This window comes from Lactuca saligna, chromosome 3, assembly GCF_052625555.1.
Source record: "Lactuca saligna cultivar CGN05327 chromosome 3, ASM5262555v1, whole genome shotgun sequence".
Lineage (NCBI taxonomy): Eukaryota > Viridiplantae > Streptophyta > Magnoliopsida > Asterales > Asteraceae > Lactuca > Lactuca saligna.
The window spans coordinates 134,361,167-134,384,119 of NC_136419.1; the positions used below are offsets into that span (position 1 = coordinate 134,361,167).

The window sequence follows — 22,953 nt, forward strand, 5'->3', positions numbered from 1 at the left end:
AGTATTTTCGACATTAGTTTAGTACAAATATCGTTAAATCTATTTAAAATAGTATTATGAAGGGGTCTTTAATCGTTTATATAACTATAAGGTCATTGAGTAATTATGGAGGGTAGTTTTTGTAAATTTAATTACTATAAATAAGAGGCTTAGGCTCTCATATTTCTTGCACCATTATCTTTATTCAAGAGTCTTTCTCTTCTTATCCCCCGAGCACTTCGATCCCTCGTTATTCGACTTCTCTTTCTGTAGTTTTAGTATAGTAAGGTGAGCGTTGAAGCGCTGAACGAATCTTTCTTAGAAAGATTCAGCGACGAAGTTTTGCCCATGCATAGCCTGACTCCTAGCTAAAACCCCTTTGTAAGTAAGTTATGCTTACCCTATTTTAATATAGCTTATATTTAAAATTAGTATTGTTATTATGAACTTATAATAAATATTTGAGCTATTATTATATAAGTGTGGTTATAATATCTTTTTAACTAGTCGTGGCTACTCGTGGTGCGGGGAATCTGGTTTAAAGGGCCGCATAGGGTTGTTGGATTTTAGAAGTGCTATATTCCAAAATGGTCTTGCGCTCCGGTGTTTTATGTTTGTCCCCTGTCTGTACATAGTGGTTTGAAAGTATTGTTTAAATGTTTATATAATAATAATAAGACTAATAATTAGTCACGCTAAATATTAGACAAAAATCTAGTGGTAATAATACTAGGTTCCATCACAGGAATTTATTTTCAAGTAAACGAAGCGTTGTCCGAGTACCGAGTACCGCCTTATCAAGTAAGTGCATGGTCCCTTTCATCTTACACATAGATATGAAGTATTTTATATAAACTACATGCTATGTGTGCATATAATCTGTATAATTGCTATCTATGTTGAATGAACAATTTTATACAAGTTTTATATGATTTAAACTGTATATGTATTTATATCTACATAATATGTTGGGTAAAACATGGGTAGATGAAATATGAGTTGGATGATGAGTTGAGAGGTGATATATACAATGAGCTAAGGGTGAGAGGTGGACAATGTGAGAAACCTTGTTCCCAAATGTTGGCCCCGTCATCTAGCAGAGTATGGATGACAACCACGAACTATTCTAGACAGTCCAGTGGAACACTAGCAGGCTCGCAACCTGTAGGTGTTGTGAACGATGTGTTCACCTAGTGTACTATAAACCTTGGCGATCATGTAGACTTGATGCCTAAACCTTGGTGACTATGCAGACTTAGTGTCTAAACCTTGGTGATCATGTAGACTTGATGCTAAACCATGGTGACTCTGCAGACTTAGTGCCTAAACCTTGGCGATCATGCAAACTTGACGCCTAAACCCTGGTGACCATGTAGATTTGGTGCGTAATCCCTGGCGACTATGCATAATTAGGGCCTATTGTGTAAACCGTGGCAACGATGGACTTCATGACGATTCCTTAGGATGAACCTTAGGAATAAATGAATGAGGAATAGCTGATTTTTAGGGTAGATCCTTAAGATTAAAGAAGATAATGGGGATGGGTAATTGGGTTGATTGTTTGATTTTTAAACATAATAATTATATTATTGTGGGTTGAAAACCCTATGTACTCACTAGGTTTCCCAACCTGACCCACTCAGTTTATTTATATCATAGGTGTTGATATGAAGTCACATTACACTGAGAGATTAAGGAGATATAAATCACTAGTGATAATGAATGTAAGTTCTATTTATGCTTATGTTTCTGTATTGACGATGACATCCCAAATGTTTTAAAATGAATAAAAATATTTTTCTTCGGAAATGCCTTGATAATGTATTTATCATGTATTACTGGGAACAAATTCCGCAACATTTTTATTAAAAGAGGTACTCTGATTTTTATAAAGCATAAACAAAATCGGTCTTTTCTGGCCATGAAAATAGGGATGTCACAATTGGTATCTGAGCATTAGTTTAAGCGAACTAAGAATAAAGATTTATTTCTAGACTTAAACTTAGAATGCTAAGCGATGATCATGAGGAGTGTGTCGAATATATTTTAGGTAGTACACCTGAATAGACATAAACACTAGCTTAATTAGGGAAGATGCCTAAAATGCTATATATGCTAAATGATTTGTGATGCTTTATGCTATTGTTTGATCGGATATATGGTCTGTTGCCGACCGGATCAAGAAATTTTATGTGTTCAAATTTATTAACGTTTAATTACGGTGTTAGAACTAGCATGTAGCTTTTCGGAGTAATAAGGAGGATTACACATCTAAATCTTCTCTATTTATATTCTCGTCTCAATGCAATGAATGCATACTTCCGTGAAAATAACATCATGGTGAAGACTCATAGAGAATTGAGTAAATAGAGGAAATGAAATGGATTATGATAGTGAATGACACCTATCAGAAGATATCGTAAGAGTGGTATCTTTCCTTTAGAATATGTTAGACAGTACGTTTAGAGGAGTATGGTTCGTTCGAAGTACACCTTCAATTGGCGAGATGATGGAATGTCGTATGGCATTTCCACCACCAACCGAGTTGAAGTAGAATTGATGATTGAAGATACGCATGGAAGAAGTCCTAGTAGAGTCTAGGGAAAATTATATGATTGTTTGGACACATTTAAATGTGTTAAGATTGATTTTGTGGTAATGACTTGGAGAACTGTGAGACAACACTTGGGACGAGTATGAGTTGGTGTGAATGGTAGTAGAGGCCTATACTACCGGAAGCACATGACTCACGCTTGGATCAGGGAAAGTCACAAGTTTACCAAGAAACTAGTAATTGATATCGTTTTATTCAAATATGTCGTTACCATCATTTCGGTAATAACTAAGAAGATGATTGTTATTCCAACCCGAGTGGTCATATCGAATTGAGTCCGACTACGATGAGTATGTTACGTGGTTCAGAGAGCCAAGTTTGATGTAGCATCTGACTTAAGCCGGAAGATTGAAATAAAAGATAATCAAAGTGATCGGTAGAGGTATCGTGATAGTTGCTTGTAGCTAGAAATGCTACTTTTAAGATGAGATTAGAACACGAAGGAAAGTATAGTTTGTTCTGGAAGACTCTAAGAGACCTGAGTCTAAGGATTGCAACATATGATGATAGGTCATTAGAATATGACACACCGTTCCATTGTAGTAATAAAAGAACTTATCTTAAGATCGTATCCAGTGAGGATTGAGATTGTGACTTGAAGGTCATAATTTGGAGTCTAACGTGAGATAGAGAGCAAGTGCAAGATCGAGCACCACCAGCAGTCAAGGAGTCTAAGAGTTAGATACTCATTCGAAGAAACAAGAAAGTTACGATTATTACCTAGGATGAAGAGATAACATATGTAATCATTATACTGCCCTATTTCATTGATGATTCCAGGATGTAATCATCCTAAGGGGGAAATAATTGTAATGCTAGCATATTCGGGCTAGTCAATTTAGAGATAATAAGCATCAAAAATTAGTTTTTGATGGAAGATTATTTAGAAGTATTATTCTTAACCAAGTTGTATTATATGTTACAAGGGTTCAGTACATATAAAGAATGCCAAAATCCGAGTTATAACGAAGAAGTTATAACCCGTAAAAGTTTTTCGTCAAAACAGGCACGACACTAGGAGACGTAAACAGTGAATTTATGATAGAGGACTTTTTAGCCTTAGTAATCTAAACAAAAGTCGTAGAATATGTTAAATTGATAGTGTCCATAGAAAGAATGCCCAAATCTAACTTCGTATGAGGAAGTTATGAATTTTCTAACATTTGGCATGGCAGTGCACGACCCGAAACTCGAATTTTAGTTCAAGAGGTTTTTGGCCTACACGACCTAAATGAGAGTTGAAGATTTCATTAATAGGAAGTCAACGGTAAAAATAGAGATGAGAATGGAGTCCGTATGTAGAAGTTATGAATTTTACGCGGACATTTAACAATATAATCTCCTCCTACTGTTAAATTTAAGATCGGTCGAGAATTAGCCGACGGAGTCTAAATGAAAGTTTTAGATCTTCTTTTTACCTACGTGTGGATATAAGAATATCGAGAGTAGAGCTCATATGTTAAAGATATGGACGAAACTTGGTCCCTACTCTTCGAGCGCGATAAATTCTATATAGTTTTGTAAATCTGAGATAAAATGAGAATTAGCTGACAACGTCTAAATGAAAGTTGTAGTACTCAACGCGTGGCTGTAAAGAACGTCAAAAATGGAGTTTGTATGAACGAGTTACAAATTATAATAGCATATTTATGTATTAAAATAAAGTATAAATCATATATATGTACACACACACACACACACATATATATATATATATATATATATATATATATATATATATATATATATATATATATATATATATATGTGTGTGTGTGTGTGTATGTGTGTATATATATATCTATGTATATATATATATATACATATATATATATATATATACACACACACACACACAAATGTATATACATTAGAAAGGTATCGACGATGCGGTTATTATAAGAATAGTGTTGAGTACTTTCGACATTAGTTTAGTACAAATAGCGTTAAATCTATTTAAAATAGTATTATGAAGGGGTGTTTAGTCGTTTACATAACTATAAGGTCATTAAGTAATTATGGAGGGTAGTTTTTGTAAATTCAATTACTATAAATAAGAGGCTTGGACTCTCATATGTCTTGCACCATTCTCTTGATTCAAGAGTCTTTCTCTTCTTATCCCCCGAGCATTTCGGGCCCTCGTGATCTATTTCTGTAGTTTTATTATAGTAAGGTGAGCGTTGAAGCGCTGTATGAATCTTTCTTAGAAAGATTCAGCGACGAAGTTCTGCCCCTGCAGAGCCTGACTCCTAGCTAAAACCCCTTTGTAAGTAAGTTATGCTTATCCTATTTTAATATAGCTTATATTTAAAATTAGTATTGTTATTATGAACTTATAATAAAAATTTGAGCTATTATTATATAGGTGTCGTTATAATATGTCTTTAAGTACTCACGATACGGGGAAATTGGTTTAAAGGGCCGCATAGGGTTGTTGGATTTCAGAAATGCTATATGCCAAAATGGTCCTGCCCTCCGGTGTTTTATGTATGGCCCCTGTCTATACATAGTGGTTGAAAAGTATTGTTTAAATGCTTATATAATAATAATAAGAGTAATAATTAGTCATGGTAAATATGATACTAAAATCTAGTGGTAATAATATTAGGTTCCATCGAAGAAATTTATTTTAAAGTAAACGAAGCAGTGTCCGAGTACCGAGTCACCACCTTATCAAGTGAGTGCATGGTCGCTTTCATCTTACACATAGATATGAAGTATTTTATATAAACTATGTGCTATGTGTGAATATTATTTGTATAATTGCTATCGATGTTGGATGAACAATTTTATACAAGTTTTATATGATTTTAATTGTATATGTATTTATATCTAGTTATATGTTGGGTAAAACATGGGTAGATGAAATATGAGTTGGATGATAAGTTGAGAGGTGATATAGACCATGAGGTAAGGGTGAGAGGTAGACAATGTGAGAAACCTTGTTCCCAAATGCTGGCCCCATCATCTAGCGGAGGATGGATTACAACCACAGACTATTCTAGACAGTCCAGTGGAACACTAGCAGGCTCGCAGCCTGTAGGTATTGTGAACGATGTGGTCACCAGGTGTACTCTAAACCTTGGCGATCATGCAGACTTGATGCCTAAACCCTAGTGACTATGCAGACTTAGTGTCTAAACCTTGGCGATCATGCAAACCTGATGCCTAAACCCTGGTGACCATGTAGACTTGGTGTCTAATCCCTGGAGACTATGCAGACTTAGTACCTATTATGTAAACCGTGGCAACGATGGACTTCGTGTCGATTCCTTAGGATGATCCTTAGGAATAAATGAACGAGGAATAGCTTATTTTTAGGATAGATCCTTAAGAGTAAAGAAGATAATGGGGATGGATAATTTGGTTTATTGTTTGATTTTTAAACATAATAATTATATTATTGTGGGTTGAAAACCCTATGTACTCAACAAGTTTCCCAACCTGACCCACTAAGTTTATTTATATCATAGGTGTTGATATGAAGTCACATTACACTGAGAGATTAAGGAGATATAAATCACTAGTGATAATGAATGTAAGTTCTGTTTCTGTTTATGTTTCTGTATTGACGATGACATCGCAAATGTTTTAAAATGAATAAAAATACTTTTATTCGGAAATGATTTGATAACGTATTTATCATGTTTTACTAGGAACAAATTCCGCAACATTTTTATTAAAAGAGGTACTCTGATTTTTATAAAGCATAAACAAAATCGGTCTTTTCTGGCCGTGAAAATAGAAATGTCACACATAGGGACCATTCGTGTAATTTACTCTTATATATATATATATATATATATATATATATATATATATATATATATATATATACACACACACACACACACACACACATACATATACATATGAGTTGAATTCAAATGTTTCTAGCAACTATTGCATTCTTATGAGAATTCAAGAAATAATAAATAATTAAATAAATCATTTAACGGTATTTTGAACCTTTTGTACTTTTTAATTAGTGGATCATTTAATTGAAATCCTGCAATTAAGGAATTAAAATCAATATATTTGACCTAGTCTCTCTTATATCCTACCTTATATCTTCGAGTCTTCACTTTCCCTGAACTCAAATCGGCCATGGTGGTTTCGGGTGTGTCTACATTGGCGCCATTAAATCCGATCAAGACTCGTCTACAAGTTGAAATACTGAAACCCAAATCGGTAACACTAGGTCTTCTATCGTCGATTGATTTCCAACATATTTTGATTTCTCAACGATCCTATTTCTTGCGATATAGTTGATTTGGTAAGTTTCTTTCGACATCTATGATCGATAAAATCAAATTGATTTTATGAAGTTGTCCAGAGTTTATCTCGATTTTGATTCAAGATCGAGATTGTGTTCATCATCTTATTAATTCGGTTTCTTCAATGTTCTATTTCTGTTTTTTTATTGTAGAAATATTCTGATACAACTTGCACTTCACGGTCATAAGTCGGAGTTTGTTTCGAAAAAGTCAAAATTGGTGTTTATATTTGTCGATTTTGAAGAATAGATGGGTATAAGATGTCGATTTGTTGTCAAAGTTTGATGTGAATTGAAAATCGATTGAAGAAGGTATCTATAATCGCAGACAAATGAAAAGTTAATGTAGAGAGTCAATGAAGTTTGATGTGAAGAAGGCAATGTATTTTTCATATCCTATTCTTCTATGATACATTTTCCTTTTATTGTGATTCTCTGTGAAGTTAGAATATACACCATTCTTTTTATTCTAACCCCATATCCCTTTTTATCATAATGTGGTTGCTTGTGTCGTGTTTATTTTTTAGATGCTAAGTGTTTTATTAGTAGGAGATTCAGTGATGACATGGTTCAGACTGACAAGAGTTTGTATCTTTTGAAGATCAATCACATAAAAATGATTATGGTAGAATCACATAAGAATGATTTTGCCGGGATTCTATTGCAACTGGTTTTCAAGCAATGCAATTATGATAGAATGACAATTCTGATAGAATGTTAATTATTTATATGTTTAATGTGAAGTTGTGACATTGTATGATTATGATAGAAATAGCTTGAAGACCTGATGGGAAAGTCTTGAAGAATGAATCAAAGAATGATCACACTCACTGTTTAAGAATGTTGTTATTTTTTAAGAATTACATTTGTTATTCTCTCGGAATGTTGTTATTATTCAATGAATCACAATCATATAATGTAATTATTTGATATATTATTAGTTCAAGAATTGATTTTGTGTATTCTTTCATAATGTATTTACTAGTTTATGGTTGACATTCTGTCATTCTGACAAAATAAAATCGAAAATATGTTTATTAGTTTATGGTTGGCATTCTGTCATTCTGACAGAATAAAAAAGAAAAATATATTTATTAGTTTAAGGTTGGCATTCTGTCATTCTGATAGAATAAAATCGGATTTTTAAATTTGAATTAATTTAAAATATTCAGATTTTAAAAAATAAAGGAATTAATTATCCCTAAAAAACTGGAAATTTCCTTTTTTAATACAAGTTAATTAACTAAAATGCCCTTATACTGAAATTTGTGTAATTATATGGTATATGTGATCCTATTATAATATAATAGAGTCTCAGATCATGACATTTGATTCTAGTCCATCCGACCTTTGATTCTATTCCATCCGATGGTCTAGATCTGTGAGCATTCTGACATATAATAATTAGTAAAAACAAAATAATGTAAACCATATATATATATATATATATATATATATATATATATATATATATATATATATATATGATACAGATCCGATAAGAAAAAGTTTTTAGCAGGAAGGTAAGAAGTTTTTTTTTGACATATTTTTGTGACGAACAAAATAAATGAATCACTAAAATGAATAAAAAATAATATGATTAAAAAAACTCCCTAACAAACATTTCCCTAACAAACATTTCCATAATTCATTTTACTAAGATTTTTTGATCTCGGTTCGTTAATGTTTTTCTTTTGTTTTAAAATTTTGAATAGATATAAAATACAAGTACTAAAAGGTCATTTTGTCAAATATAAAGGAGCTATTTGTAAAACAGCTTGTAATGTTGCCACTTACATTACTTGGGGAGCAAGTGTTACGTAGGGCCTAGATTTTCTGTCAAAATCAAAATATTGTTAGCTTCGGCTACAGGTTCGGTGGAGCTTAAGAGCTGTAAAAGAGAATATTTAATGTGGAACCCACTTTTTCCCTCATTAATTTTACATTTTACTTCAACTTGATCACCATTCTCTTCAAGTCCAAAAATTTACAACTATTGTTAACAAAAGTTAAACATCCTCGTTAATTATTATTTTTGATTTTGATATTTACCTTTCTTTAATGATTAGGAAAATCGATAGAGACGAAAAATAAAAAGATATTTGATTTCTTTACAATTAATTTTGGATGTTATGTTTTTATAGAAGTTTGTTTTTGACATTATATGTTTGTCTTTATTTCATATTTGATATTTTATTTATCAATTTCTTATGGATATAACCATATAAGTGGTCAATTAGGTTGTTGATGACGTATCATTTTTATGATGTTACATGCTGATATGACATGGTGATGTAGTTTTAATTTTTCATCAAATAAAATTGTAGGAAGTTTAAATTAATTTTTTTGTTTATATGAACCGACATGATTCAGACAAGCAACTAGTATTTTATTTTATTTTTTACATTTTCAACATTTTTATTTAAATAGTGAACAACATGGTTTTACATTATAAACTCAACACTACACACTATCATACCTTCTCATCATGTCATGTCTTCAATAACGTTATCTCAGTATGACACATCAGCTAACAAATATTAGTTAAATTGTTAGGATTGTAACAAATCGATAAAAGAAGAATCCAATTTAAACTTAAAAAAAACATTATCAATATCAAATAATTGATTTTTGTGAATATGCCCATTTATATATAAGGTAAAACTCTTTCCTATTAAGTTCTATTTTATAGTGTGTTTTTAAAGTCAATGTTCGAGAGATTAAATTATGAATTTATATAATAAGATAGAAAAACCTCATTACTTATTACATATTTTGATTTTTTTTTAAAATCTAACCATCATATGATGGCATATTAAGTTCTATTTTATAGTGTGTTTTAAAGAGTATCTTAATTCGTTGATTGCATTGAAAGAATTTAAATACACAAAGTCTTGACCACTAACCAATAAAAAAAATTATAAAATACAAAAAAGGAAATCTAATAATATAATAATTCTTGCTCAAAAGTAAGTTTTTGGTTAGGTTGAATAAGCTATTACCGAACCTAAAGCTGTGTATATATACCTGTTGCTATGGAACGCGTCTTCATTGTTCCCGCTTATGAATAATATTTCTTTATTTAATCTCAATCACCCATATCTCTCTCTCTCTCTCTCTCTCTCTCTCTCTCTCTCTCTCTGGTTAACTTAAGAAGGAAGAACAACAAGGAGAAGCTACCGGATGTTGAACGATTGTGCTTCGACAACTTCTAGATATGGCGAAGTTAGTGATTAATATACGGCTTGCTACTTAATTTATTCTTTACATCATCGTCTCAATCGTATTTTTGTGGTGGATTTGATCATGCATTACGATCTACGGATCTATGACATCGACTCTGTTATCCGATACATTTTCTTGTCTCTCTAGAACTCGAAATATGTTCAATACTTAAAATGGAATGAGTATCTTATATCGCAAGATTGTGAATCACTTCTTTTCTTCAATCATCCCCCAAAAATTAAACAAGTAGTTTAAAACAAATTACTTTTTTTTTTTTGCATAAAAGAAAACCTGCTTAACCAAAGTTCCAGCTAATGTTGTGTATACGAGTATGTGTCTGTGTGAATTTATGATTCTCCATTTCATTAACACTAGCTTTAATTATAATGTTATTGTATCCATATGGGTAGTAAATGTAAATATTTGTGATGCATGATGTATTGTACTCCATTTATGTCATTTCAGCTTGTTGAGTACTCTAATGTAGATTGTGTAAAATTGAAATCACTTTTTGGATGCTTAAAACATATTGTATGACTTATGTTTCTTCGATTATCATCTAGGTAACGACTTTTTGAGGTAGATTCTACATATGATTCTATATTTGTCTGAATATGTCATATAATGAAAGTCCATTTCTAATCCTTTTTTGTACTTAGTAGTCAATACAATAGAGTAAATTTATCTTCATTTTCTTTTTTTGTATGAAACATTTAGAATATTTGCATAATCAAAAGTCTTATATAGTCCATCTTTCCACTTTATGAAAAGACAGAACATTTCTACTTATGGTAAATATGAACCATCATCCACAAACAAATACGTATCCTTAGGAAGCAATTTAGTTTTTCAGAAAACATATTGATTTGGAGTTCGTTTAATTACCTAATATACGTAAAAGAATGTGAAGTAAAGTTTGTAAAACTATTGCTAATTTGCTATACTATCATTATCCATGTTACATTTTTTTTCTTTTTCTTTTTTTGATTAACTAGATGACATTTCCATATTGCAGGAGTTGGTTTCTTGATGGTAGAACTATTGCAAGGAATATAAAAACAATCGGACTTCCTTCTATACATCAAATCAAAGATTGTGACGCAAATTGTGAATGTCCACAATGCGGTTATAAAATTAATGATTATAACAATGTAAGATATATCAATTCTTGATAGTGATTAATTTTAATGTCGAAGTAAATAGTAAAATCTGATGAGATGTTTCTCTTTGAAGGTGTCAAATGAGTGGCCTGGGCTACCCATTGGAGTGAAATTCGATCCATCTGATGTTGAGCTATTGGAACATTTAGCAGCCAAATGTGGAGTGGGAAATGAAAAGCCACACCCTTATATCGATGAGTTCATCCTCACACTTGATGGAGAGGAAGGAATATGCTATGAACATCCTGAAAATCTTCCGGGTATGATATTAAACTTTTGGCTATGGAATTTATACACTTGTGACAATCATTATAATCTTTTCAAATTTAAGAAATCAGTTAAGTATTTTCTAGAGAAAATCAAGCATGCAACAGTTATGTGTCTTTCGATCGTCATGAAAATTATGTCATGTAATTTTGTAGGCGCGAGAAAAGATGGAAACGTAGTGCATTTCTTTTATCGAAATTCAAATGCATATGCTAAGGGTCAAAGAAAGCGTAGGAAGATACACAGTGGATCTAGTTTGATACGTTGGCATAAGACTGGTAAAACCAAGGCTATCTTCAAAAGTGGAGTTCAGCTGGGATATAAGAAGATAATGGTGCTTTATGGGGGAAGTGATGGGAGTTCGAAACCTAGTAAAAGAAATTGGGTCATGCATCAATATCATTTAGGAATCGATGAAGATGAAAAGGATGGAGAATATGTGGTTTCTAAGGTATTTTATCAGGTAGAGAAGGATACTAAGAATATTAGTATTGAACAAACATATCCATCCATGAGGATAACCGGTCCTAGAACACCAATGATCGATGCTCCCGATCCACCACGACTAGGAAAATCACCATCCAAGGTTTGTTTAAAGCTCTCTCTCTCTCTCTCTCTCTCTCTCTCTCTCTCTCTCTCTCTCTCTCTCTCTCTCTCTCTCTCTCTCTCTCTCTCTCTCTCTCTCTCTCTCTCTCTCTCTCTCTCTCTCTCTCTCTCTCTCTCTCTCTCTCTCTCTCTCTCTATATATATATATATATATATATATATATATATATATATATATATATATATATATATATATATATATATATATATGGTTTAAAATTCCCTAAGAAAATTATGAGTTTTAATAAGTTTAATTTAGAGTGGGGACGACTCCTTTTTGTTCATCATTATTAAAACAAGTAAGTTTTCTTATAAAATCCGAAAACAAAATAAATCAAATATGAGTAGCTTATCCCACATATTATCCAAAAAATATATTCCTGATAAAATTATTAATGAAGAACCAGACTATAATAATAATCAGTTAAATTCTATCGAAGAAATTATTGATGGTATAGAATAAAGTTTAAATGATTGAACAATACCAAAATATATAAAATAGAAACTTTCGATTATTTTCAAAGTTAGACAATTAAAATAACTGAAAAAACTGTATCTATTGGTCAAAACCACTAAATTTTAAATCTATTATTATATAGATATATTTTGGAATATAGACAAAAATATAAATTTCTTCGTTACAAATTGCTATTAAACATTTATTTATAATTCGTATTGATGTTCTTGTTCTCATAAATTCAAGAGATAAATGGCATAATGATTTTCAAAATTCTATTTTAGCTATGACAAAAACAAATATTGCTAATGGGCCAAGTTATATTAACTGTTATCCAAACTTTTCTGTAGGATTATTCGATAAAAATATTTTAGATACTTTAGTTTTAACAGTAGAAACAAAAAATTAGAATTTAAAGATAATACATAACATTTAACTATAATCTATCATGTTTGTTATAAAACCATGAAAACCACGTTAGAATCAAGAACCCGTCTATAAAACCCAAGAAATGAAACAATTATTTTCGAAGCAAATACTAACCATACTAAGGTTCATATGCCTAAAATGCTTAAATGGCCGGAAATTACTCAAACATGTAATTGGAATTTATAAAACGTTATTGAACCAAAGACTTTAGATTATTCAAAACAATATTTTAATCTTATCGAACATAATGATGTATCAGTTGATATTAATTTTTCTTCTATAAACTTTATATCATCACGATTTTCAACAAGTTCGATTCTAGAAGTTAGCACCTCAAAATCTTCATTTTCAAAATTAGGATCTTTAAAACTAAAGGCTATTGATGATACTAATTCAATTTCTAAACCACTTTATCGAGACAAACAAAATAGCGAAACTAGTTTACCTAGTCCTACTAATCTGAATTTATAGACGACCTTTAAAATTTTAAACAACAAATATGAGTAATAAAACTCAAATATATTATAATTCCGATAACAATTTTAATATTGATTTACTCTAAAAAAATTTAGCAAGACTTAAGCACTTCACCAAAACATTTAAAAGAAAAGCAATTATGAGTACAAGAATTAATATCTAAAGGTCAAAATGATACTGCAATTCAATTAATCAAAATAGGAACTAGGAAGACTAACTATTGAGATTGGTCATTTTAAAAAGTTTATAAAACGTATCAGTTATTAAATTAACCACATTACTGACAGTTTATTAATTTGCTAAATGAGTTCTAAAATAAAGATTAATTATTCTAAAAATAACCGGCTTTGGATTAACATAATAAAAGTGTTTACGCACGCATTATATATTCTATACATACATACATACATACACACGCATATATATATATATATATATATATATATATATATATATATATATATATATATATATATATATATAAGGATGACTGCAATAAACAAACTCTAGTAAGAAGCTAGAGACAAACAAGAATATTCCACTGAATCGGTTACATGAAATGGAGAATTAATCTATTTAATCCAACTAAATCTACAATAACTCTTTCTATTGGGAACCAAATACAAAAAGACTTAGTCACCACCTCCTTGAACAGATTAGAGGATTTAGGAGTATGGTCCGTAAAAACCAAAATGTCCCTATACATTGAATGGACCAATATTAGGCTTCGAGAACAACATAAAATCTTTTGTAGAAGTGAAACACCCCTAGAAAACTCCTTAATTCGGACAAGTTGAAATAGATGTTGGAGCAGGCACTTCCACCAGGCAACAACCTTATGATACATTGTTTGGCAACATTGCACACACCAGAAAGATGTTGACTGGATTCCAAAAGGCATGAAATACAATAAACTAAACAAACTAGAGGTCAATAACTTAGTGGTCTCCACTAAGACGATTTGGAAGCCCTTTCAAATTGATACGCCATCGTAGGATGTTAGTTTTGACAGGCGACCAATTATTCCAACAGGTGGAGAAATTGGAATAAAGCATGTCAAAATTGTCGAAATTAGTTGTACATGATTTAAATGTATAATTTCTAGACCTATCAAGAGACCACTTCCATCTATCTATATGTGGCGAAGGAATGACACCTTTAATAACATTAATCGGGAACATAACCATTTCCCAAAAGCTCTAGTCTAGTTCCCATTACAGACATGATTTGTCAACCATAGAACAAAGGTGATCATGTTTGATGAAAACATGTGAGGAAATATGATTTTGAAGGTGTATTGGCCAACCCATTTGTCCACCCATAGGTACATGTTGTGGCTATAAATTCTTTTTCTATTAATCACCGAGTCCAAGTGACACTGAAATCACTTAAGTTATCTAACGAGGACTTGATTCCTTTCCATGTAGAGTTGTACCTAGTAAAATTAGGGGACGAGAAACCTTTATTGGAGCTATAAATTGCATTCATAATCTTGATAGAAGCGGTGTATTTTTCACACAAATTTTTTTGTATCCATTTGTAAAGAAGTGCTCGATTAGCCCCAAAACAATTCAAACTTCCAAACCCCCTTTGGAACGAACGGAGAGACCTTTACCGACATAAAATTTCTTTTAGTTCCCATCTACACCCAAAAGAAATATGTACGATAACTTTCACCTTGATGCTTTTGGGAGCTTTAAATGAAGAGAAATAATAACTCGCAAGCGATTGTAGGACGAACTTAATAAGCATCATCTTACAATCATATTTAGAAAGGAATTTCAAGGTAAATACACAAAAGAGTATCTAGTTGGAGTCGGATATATCATTCCAAACTTTGAACAACAAGAAAGGAAACACCAACACTAAATAACTTAATTTTATTGGGATTTATATAAAGCTTGGAAGCTAGATAGAAACACATTAAGATAAAATTTATATTTTTAGTGTTTTCACTATCCTAATATCTATGAACATAGCATCCTCCACATGTAATATTTGATACACTTTGTACCCATAAAATCTCACTCTAAACCCCTTAATGATTCTTTTGTATATAGCATACGTGATGGCTACATGAAGGCCTTCCATAACCAAAGTAAAGATAAACATGGATATGAGATCGCCTCAGAGAAGACCTTTTTTAATTTGAATTCGTCGATCGGGGAGTCATTGAAATGAAATTAAGTTATGGAAGACGAGAGAAGAGCACTAAAGTCATGAGTCCCCTCCTTGAGAATAAGTGGGAAGTAGTTATATAAGAATCTAGGAAAGGCCATAACTGAAAACAAGCACTAGTTCTAATTAAATGAAGGGGAGACAAAAATATGATCTAAGCTTACTCAACTTGGACCCTACCTTATTAGTCTAAGTGAAGGAATAACCGCCCATCGAGAGGTCGGCAAGATTATATCAAGGATAAAAAAAATTAACAGAGAAGCACCTCTTTAGCAAAACTTATACCAACTTCTTTCTGATGAGGTACACACTTTGCTAAGGTCAGAGAAAGCGCAAACAATTTGAAATAAGAGAGAAAAATGTGGATATATGACAATATACCACTTTCCTAACCAAATTCTAAGGCATGTATACATTAATGAAACATACCAAAGAATTATAAGCAACGAGAACACTGAAAGATCCATATAGTTTTACTTGGTTCTAATAGAAGTTCCCTAATAGATATTAGAATCCCCTAACGACATCAAACCACCATAATTAATGGAGGCTAGGAAAAGCAAATTCAAAATTAAATTTTCATTATGGAGAAAGAATGTAAGAGTAAGATAAGATGGTTTGTTTATTTTCGTGAATGCGTAAAAACATAATTCTAGTGACTAAACCAGCATTGATTATTTAAGAGATAAGAAATTTATTGGTTAAGGTCTACAACTATTATACCTCCATAAGTGTTGGAAACCTATTGATCCAATCATTTTTAGTTAATTCTAGTGCCTAAACCAACATTAATTATTTTAGATTGTTCCTCCAATGAATCCAATATGTCACCAGATGACAGATAAAAAGGGTTTTCAAGAATCCTTTGGTTACATTTTATGGTAACTATAGTTTCAGGACATTCTAGATGTAGTTGAACTTAGGAACCTTTGCCATCCAATTGTAACTTACCATTCCCAATCCAAGGGAGAAGTTTGTCTTTCTTGACTGCCAAACCTAAACCAATGAAATTAACGATTACACTACTCCGTTTAACCTTACAAGAGCACCAATGTGGATCTTGATAGAACCATATGAAGTGGGAGCCTTAAATTGGGGATTAAGAGAATGAAGGTCTCATTTGGATCAATCGGATGACAAAGGAGGGGGGGTGGTTGTTTATTATCTTCATTGGTCCTACCAATTAGGATAATGGCATCAACAAAGTCCCCAAAGTTAATTACGCTTAGGCCCACTTGAAACCCATTAAATGGTACCATAGGCCTACGAGAAATAATGGAGGGTAATTTGTTTCCATTTTACAACAAACCTAAATTAATCAGTCTAAAAACAACATGAGACCTATTATCTACGTAAAACCTACCCACGTGTTGCAAGTAAATGCGAGTCACAATGTCATCGGTTTTCCTGGAGACATTCCTAACGTTGTATACAAAGAGTACATACCCTTTTTGTCTCCATATGTTTGTAAACAACCATGAAAACGGGGATATTAACTTATAACAATCCTAAAATTATTCTTTCATAGGTATGAAATTAACAATCCAAGGATATGTCACATCACACTCAACATTTATCATATTATGTTGAGCACTAGAAGACGTCGACGTACAAACTCTGGTACAAAAAATCCTTAACAAACAAATTCAAAGACTAAATTGGTAAATATGGATTGTATTTTTCCATAATAATAGTACCAAATAAATGTTATTTATATAGGATATACAAACACTAATTTTTCCATCTACCCACCTATGTGAATAAACAATACCTTATATTGATGAATCCTCTTTAACATCGGATTTTTCTAAATTTCATCTCTATTTTCATATGAAACATTTTTATGCTTGTTTTTTATTTCCTTTCTTGTTTTCACATTAATCAATACTTCTTTATTGTACCCTTTTCAAATCAAAAGGGACTTCAACATTTATGATAATGATTAATGACTTGATGTTTGCTTCTCTATGGTCTAGGAATCGAAATGCTTTGAAGAAAACTACCTTCCTCCCTTCTCTACTCATGAAGTCAAGGATGATAAGAAGGAAACAGATACTTGCAAAGATGAAAACTTTGATTTGGATGTATTTCATATTTCATTCTCTGGTCAAGATAATCTCAATGCTCACTCGACATCAAATAATCTATGTACTAAAGATGTTGTAGGAGCCGCTAGAGATGCGAGTCTTGAAAATTTAGACGTGGGTAGTCCACTCGAATTCAATCTATCTGTAAGTTAGCTTCTTCTTCCTTTTCTTTGAAGTAGTAGGTAGTGTTTGCATTCAATTCATTTGTCTTCTGTTTCCATCCAACCAAACATCCACTTAGTATTATAACAATAATATGATAAGAAGATATTTATTTATCATTTGATCATTTTCTTTTTATGAGCAATCATTTTGAAACTTTTCACTAGTATTTTGTTTCTACCTTTTTGTGTTTGATCCGAAAATTAATGCAATTAATTTCACTAATGTGGATGCAGGAGTTGTATTTTCCATCCGAAGATAGTTTTTGTGATGGGTTAGATTGGTTATAGAGGATGAATAATTACTGGAATGATGCAGATAACATATTGAGGAATAAGTGTAAACATGCATGGAGCAATGCATGTACGTCCATACAAAAATGTGCAAGCTTCGGATAAACCTAATTTCTCATATGTTTTCACTATTTCCATGAATATCAGTTTAAATGTATGATGTTTCTAATGTAAATAGCTTTAAATCGAGAATAACCCTAAATCTCATTCTATCTTAGAAAGTAAATTATGGTTATTTGTGTTTTCATTTAGAAGAGTTATGTAATTCATCTCCCCACAAAAAAGTAATAATAAATAAACAAGAAAAATCGATAGTAACAACACATTTAAACCTTAATAAATAAGAAATCAAACCAACAAAACTTACATTGAAGTCCTCAATATTAGATTAATTCTATATCGAAATACACATAACATATAACATATTTCCAGCAAACAAATAAGCATATAACCAGTCAACAGATAAACGGGCAGATCTATAGATCACTACCGCATACTACATCCTATTTACCAGGATTTCGATCTAATAGATCACTATAACATATCAACATATGGGACGGCATTCGTGCCTTCTACCTATAAGTATAGTGAGGAAAACTCACATCTCAGTCTGAAATGATGGCTAAACAGGACGTAGCTGCGAATATCAGCTCAACTGGTCACCTATACACCAAATAATAACCAATCTCAAATACTACTTGAAATACCAAAAATACCCAAAATTCCCTTAGGTCAAGTTTTGGTCAAAGTCAAGCTTAGTCAATATAGCTGAGTATATTGGGTGTACCCATCCAGTACGCGAGGCGTACTCAGCCTTTGACCAAAATCATGAAGTCGACCTTGTACGCTTAACGTACCAATCCGTATGCCCACCGTACGTAGCCCTCCCTTAATCCTTCTATTAATATCTTATTACTTTAATCTCTTCCACCCTATTCTCAAATCTAACCCTAAACTAATCTCATTTTCCATAAAGTTTCCAACTTTATGGTGTTGCATGGCTAACAAGTGTCCAAAAGCTTAAAATCCAACTTATTAACTCATTACGACACCTCAACACTTGCATGGAGTGTCAAAGATCACATTTTTATCACTTAAACTACCCTAAAATGTCCAAAAGGAGAAATCACATGGTCTACGGTAGCTCATACCTAAAAGGACCAAGAATATGGGGATAATAAGCATAAACTTCAAACATAAGCAAGATCTGGAGATATGATCATCAAGTTCAGAACTTTATACCTCAAAATGAAGCTTGGAGGTGTGATGTTTATAGATCTATGTGACATTGATCTTCCAAGTTGGTGCTTCAATCTTCTCTTTGCTTCAAATACACTACAAACACACCCTTTCAAGCTCAAAGGAACATATACAATAAATTAGGGTTAAAATCGATGAAGTTAGGGTTGGAGGCTGGTGATGGAATGATCATTGGTGATTTAATGATGCTTATATTGGGTCCAAACCCTAAAAGTTAGGGTTTGAGGTTCCAGTACGTACACCCAGCGTACCAATCTATACGCCCAATGTACTAGAGCTTCGCCTATAATTTACAAAAATGCAAATATGGGCTATTTTGCAACATTCTACATACATAAGGGAAAGATCTTTAAGAATGTTGTTTCGGGTCTAGATCTTTAAGAATGATATTTTGCAATATTTTTCATACTTAGGGTTAAAATTTGGAATTACCTCAACGTAAGGATGTTACGACTTATAATGATGTTTTGGTTATAGATCTAAAATTAGATGAAAGATCTTTAAGAAATAAAGCACTTAATGAGAGGAAAGGGATCCATGCGGGGTATGTCGAGCGTACCAAATGGTACGATGCGCATACTAGGCTGATGCCCTAATGATGTTTTGGAAATTCCGATCCTAGTGGTGGAAAGCAGCAACCAACCCCTGTGTACGCAGCCACCCAAGAACCTCAGTCAACTCCACTAAAGAGAAAACTCAAGATCGAGGAGGGAAGTACTCGGCTCAAGGACCTTCCGAAGGGCAACGATCTGAGACAGTCAATATCCATGCCAGCCCTCCCATCCTGACCTTCAGAAGACCATACCTAGGAAACCTTCCCCACTGCAGTAAGTGTAGCTACCATCATCATGGTATATGTCGGGAACTCTACTGTTTTAGGTGCCACATGAAGGGGCATACTACTAGCGTCTGCAGAACCCTGGTTGAGTTTATTACATCAACCACCAATGTGGCGACCAATACAACTTGTCACCTATGTGGTGAGATTGGACACTTCAAGAAGGACTATACAACTGAAGGAAACGACAAGGACACAGAAGGAGTCTGACTCTACCTGCTTAGGGAGAAGCATCAAGGAACCCGGTAGATTTTGGTACGTCTCTCAATCTCAGATAACTAACCGAAAACATTAAAAGGCTAATTCTAAATGTAAATACTTCCCTATTAAGGTGAAAGTCGCAGCACTGTTATAAAATTTAAAATGTCATCAGGTAAAACTATAATGGCTAAATATATACGTTACGCCCATGTATAATTGAGATGGATAGACCTAGAGTGAGTGAATGCCACCTCATTTCCTGTGCCTCGTTTGGTTGTGGATTTAAGGCGGAGTCGTTCAGTCAACAGTCCTCCCCACCCTAATTATACATGACTAGTATATGTTTGGCGATTATAGATATAACTCGTGAGAATCCATTCATGAAAAGGTACTCTACTCAGAAACACTCAGGACCCTCTATAGTTCCGCGTTGACTCTATCGGTCCAAGTATCCACGACAGTGATACATGGGACGAAACCCGAGACGCCTGGGACTTGTGTGCCCCTTCAGCACATGACCCTATCGACTCTCATTCTATATCATGCCGGAGTATGCCAACTTCTACGCCTCTATCCATCATGGTTTGACATCGTGCAACCATGTGTAAATCCTTAGTGTTGGGTAAAAAGAATTTTTACCGTAGCCATTTCGGCATAAAGGTTCTTTCGAATCTAAACATAACAAAAATAATGAAAACCAAGTATGATACTGTAAATGGTTTTCTAAAAACATCTTTACTTGTTTCAAAGCTTTTCTCAAATTGACTCTCGTGTTGTATGTTTTATTTCATATTTAGTTACAGCAGTATTTTAAATAAAGAATTTCTTTACCTATAATGCTTTATCAAAGCTTCATTTAAAATTTGTTTATGAAAGGATTTCTAAAGGTTTTCAACTTATTCCACAAAAGAATACCGGGTTGTGATTTTCTTAAATGTTATGGTTTTCCAAAGTTCCATCAAAGTTTTCGTCCACGTGTTTATACTCCTACTTTGTTAGATAATACTGCTTCGTTATACTTCTACCTAATTAATGATCCTACTTAGTTAAACACTACTGCTTTGTTAACGCTTTTACTTCATGATACACTTTTACTTCGTAACACGCTTCTACTTATTTACGCTTCTACTTCACGATACGTTTCCACTCATTAACACTCCTACTTTATTAATGCTACTACTTCACGAACCACTCCTACTTTATTAATGCTACTACTTCACGAACCACTCCTACTTTATTAATGCTACTGCTTCGTAAAAGCTTATACCTTATTAGCACTTCTACTTTGAGAAACACTTCTACTTCATGAAATACTTCTACTTGGTTAATGCTTCTACTTAGTTAAATGTATGCATGTGCTTGTATAGTTATATAAATAATGTTTAAAGGACTTAGGAAGGCTAGTTCGCCCTATTTCCTTTTCTTCGTTGAGATGTGGTCTGGTGGGATCGGATATCCGTCCGAAGGTCGTTTGATCATTAGTTATACATCATGTATACAAGCATAGACATATAGGATTACATCGATCAGTTCACTTCCCTTGGGTAGTAAGGACATCCTCCCAATCGTCACTCATAGATCAGAGACACTAGTAACTATTATAGGAATAGATAAGGGACTCTATCTCTCACCCTATCTCTCATACTATCTCTCTCTCTATCTCTCTCTTACTTCAGAATGTGACACACTATTTCCCACTACGGCGCTTCATTGCACCAACGCCCTGTAACCAGAGTCTCCGGGAAGGAGAGCGAACATCATGTGTATAGATCTATATGAGACTGACACTCCTACACCCTGAATACTAGCTACAGTCCGCACCGGTAAGGCCCATGGGTGACATGAAGCCACTACTACTACTGCCACTACTACTGCCACTACCTCTACGCATGACCTGGAGGGTACAAGCCTATCACATGGTACTTTAATTTACAATTGGTTTAAGGTAGTTAGTACAATAGTAGTTACTTATTACAATACTACAATATTATAATATTTTTCTCATTACATTCACTTCGTGAACATTCATACGATGCACGGTAATGTAAAAACTATATTTTTGGTTAATGATAGTCAGATTTGGGAAAATACACACTCTTACAAGAGTCACACACAGATACTAGATGCCTTGGTAGAAGGCTACTGTTAGTAGGAAATATAGGGTTTTCTAGGAGGTTCAAAACTTTTACATACTTACACTTCACATACTTTCAACTACTTTCTTACAAATACAGACACTAAAATACTTTTGATCTCACCAGCTTTAAAGCTGATACTCTCTTTCAAAATAACTTGTATCCTCAGGTCAACAGTAGACAAGTACCGATGCAATGTTTAGAGAAGATGGAGCTCGTTCAAGACTCATCTTTCATTTTGATTTATATTTTAGTGTCTATTAAACATGTTAGAACACTTGTATTAAAATTATATTATTAATGCAATGG

General features: G+C 32.8%; 1 protein-coding gene across 1 annotated transcript; it reads left to right on the forward strand.

The window, feature by feature from the left end:
• The first annotated feature begins 9,970 nt into the window (after positions 1 to 9,970).
• LOC145033954 (NAC domain-containing protein 73-like) lies at positions 9,971 to 18,307 on the forward strand. Its single transcript, XM_078982418.1, has 6 exons — positions 9,971 to 10,094; positions 11,110 to 11,245; positions 11,328 to 11,514; positions 11,677 to 12,107; positions 17,645 to 17,899; positions 18,154 to 18,307. The coding sequence occupies exons 1-6, from the start codon at positions 10,087 to 10,089 to the stop codon at positions 18,205 to 18,207; spliced, it is 1,071 nt and encodes a 356-aa protein (XP_078838544.1). The 5' UTR covers positions 9,971 to 10,086; the 3' UTR covers positions 18,208 to 18,307.
• Positions 18,308 to 22,953: the final 4,646 nt, after the last annotated feature.

Excerpts from the sequence above, each read along its gene's own strand:
- LOC145033954 (XM_078982418.1), top strand. Across the intron at positions 11,246-11,327 it reads AAATTAATGATTATAACAAT|GTGTCAAATGAGTGGCCTGG; the intron begins GTAAGATATATC and ends TTCTCTTTGAAG. Across the intron at positions 17,900-18,153 it reads CACTCGAATTCAATCTATCT|GAGTTGTATTTTCCATCCGA; the intron begins GTAAGTTAGCTT and ends ATGTGGATGCAG.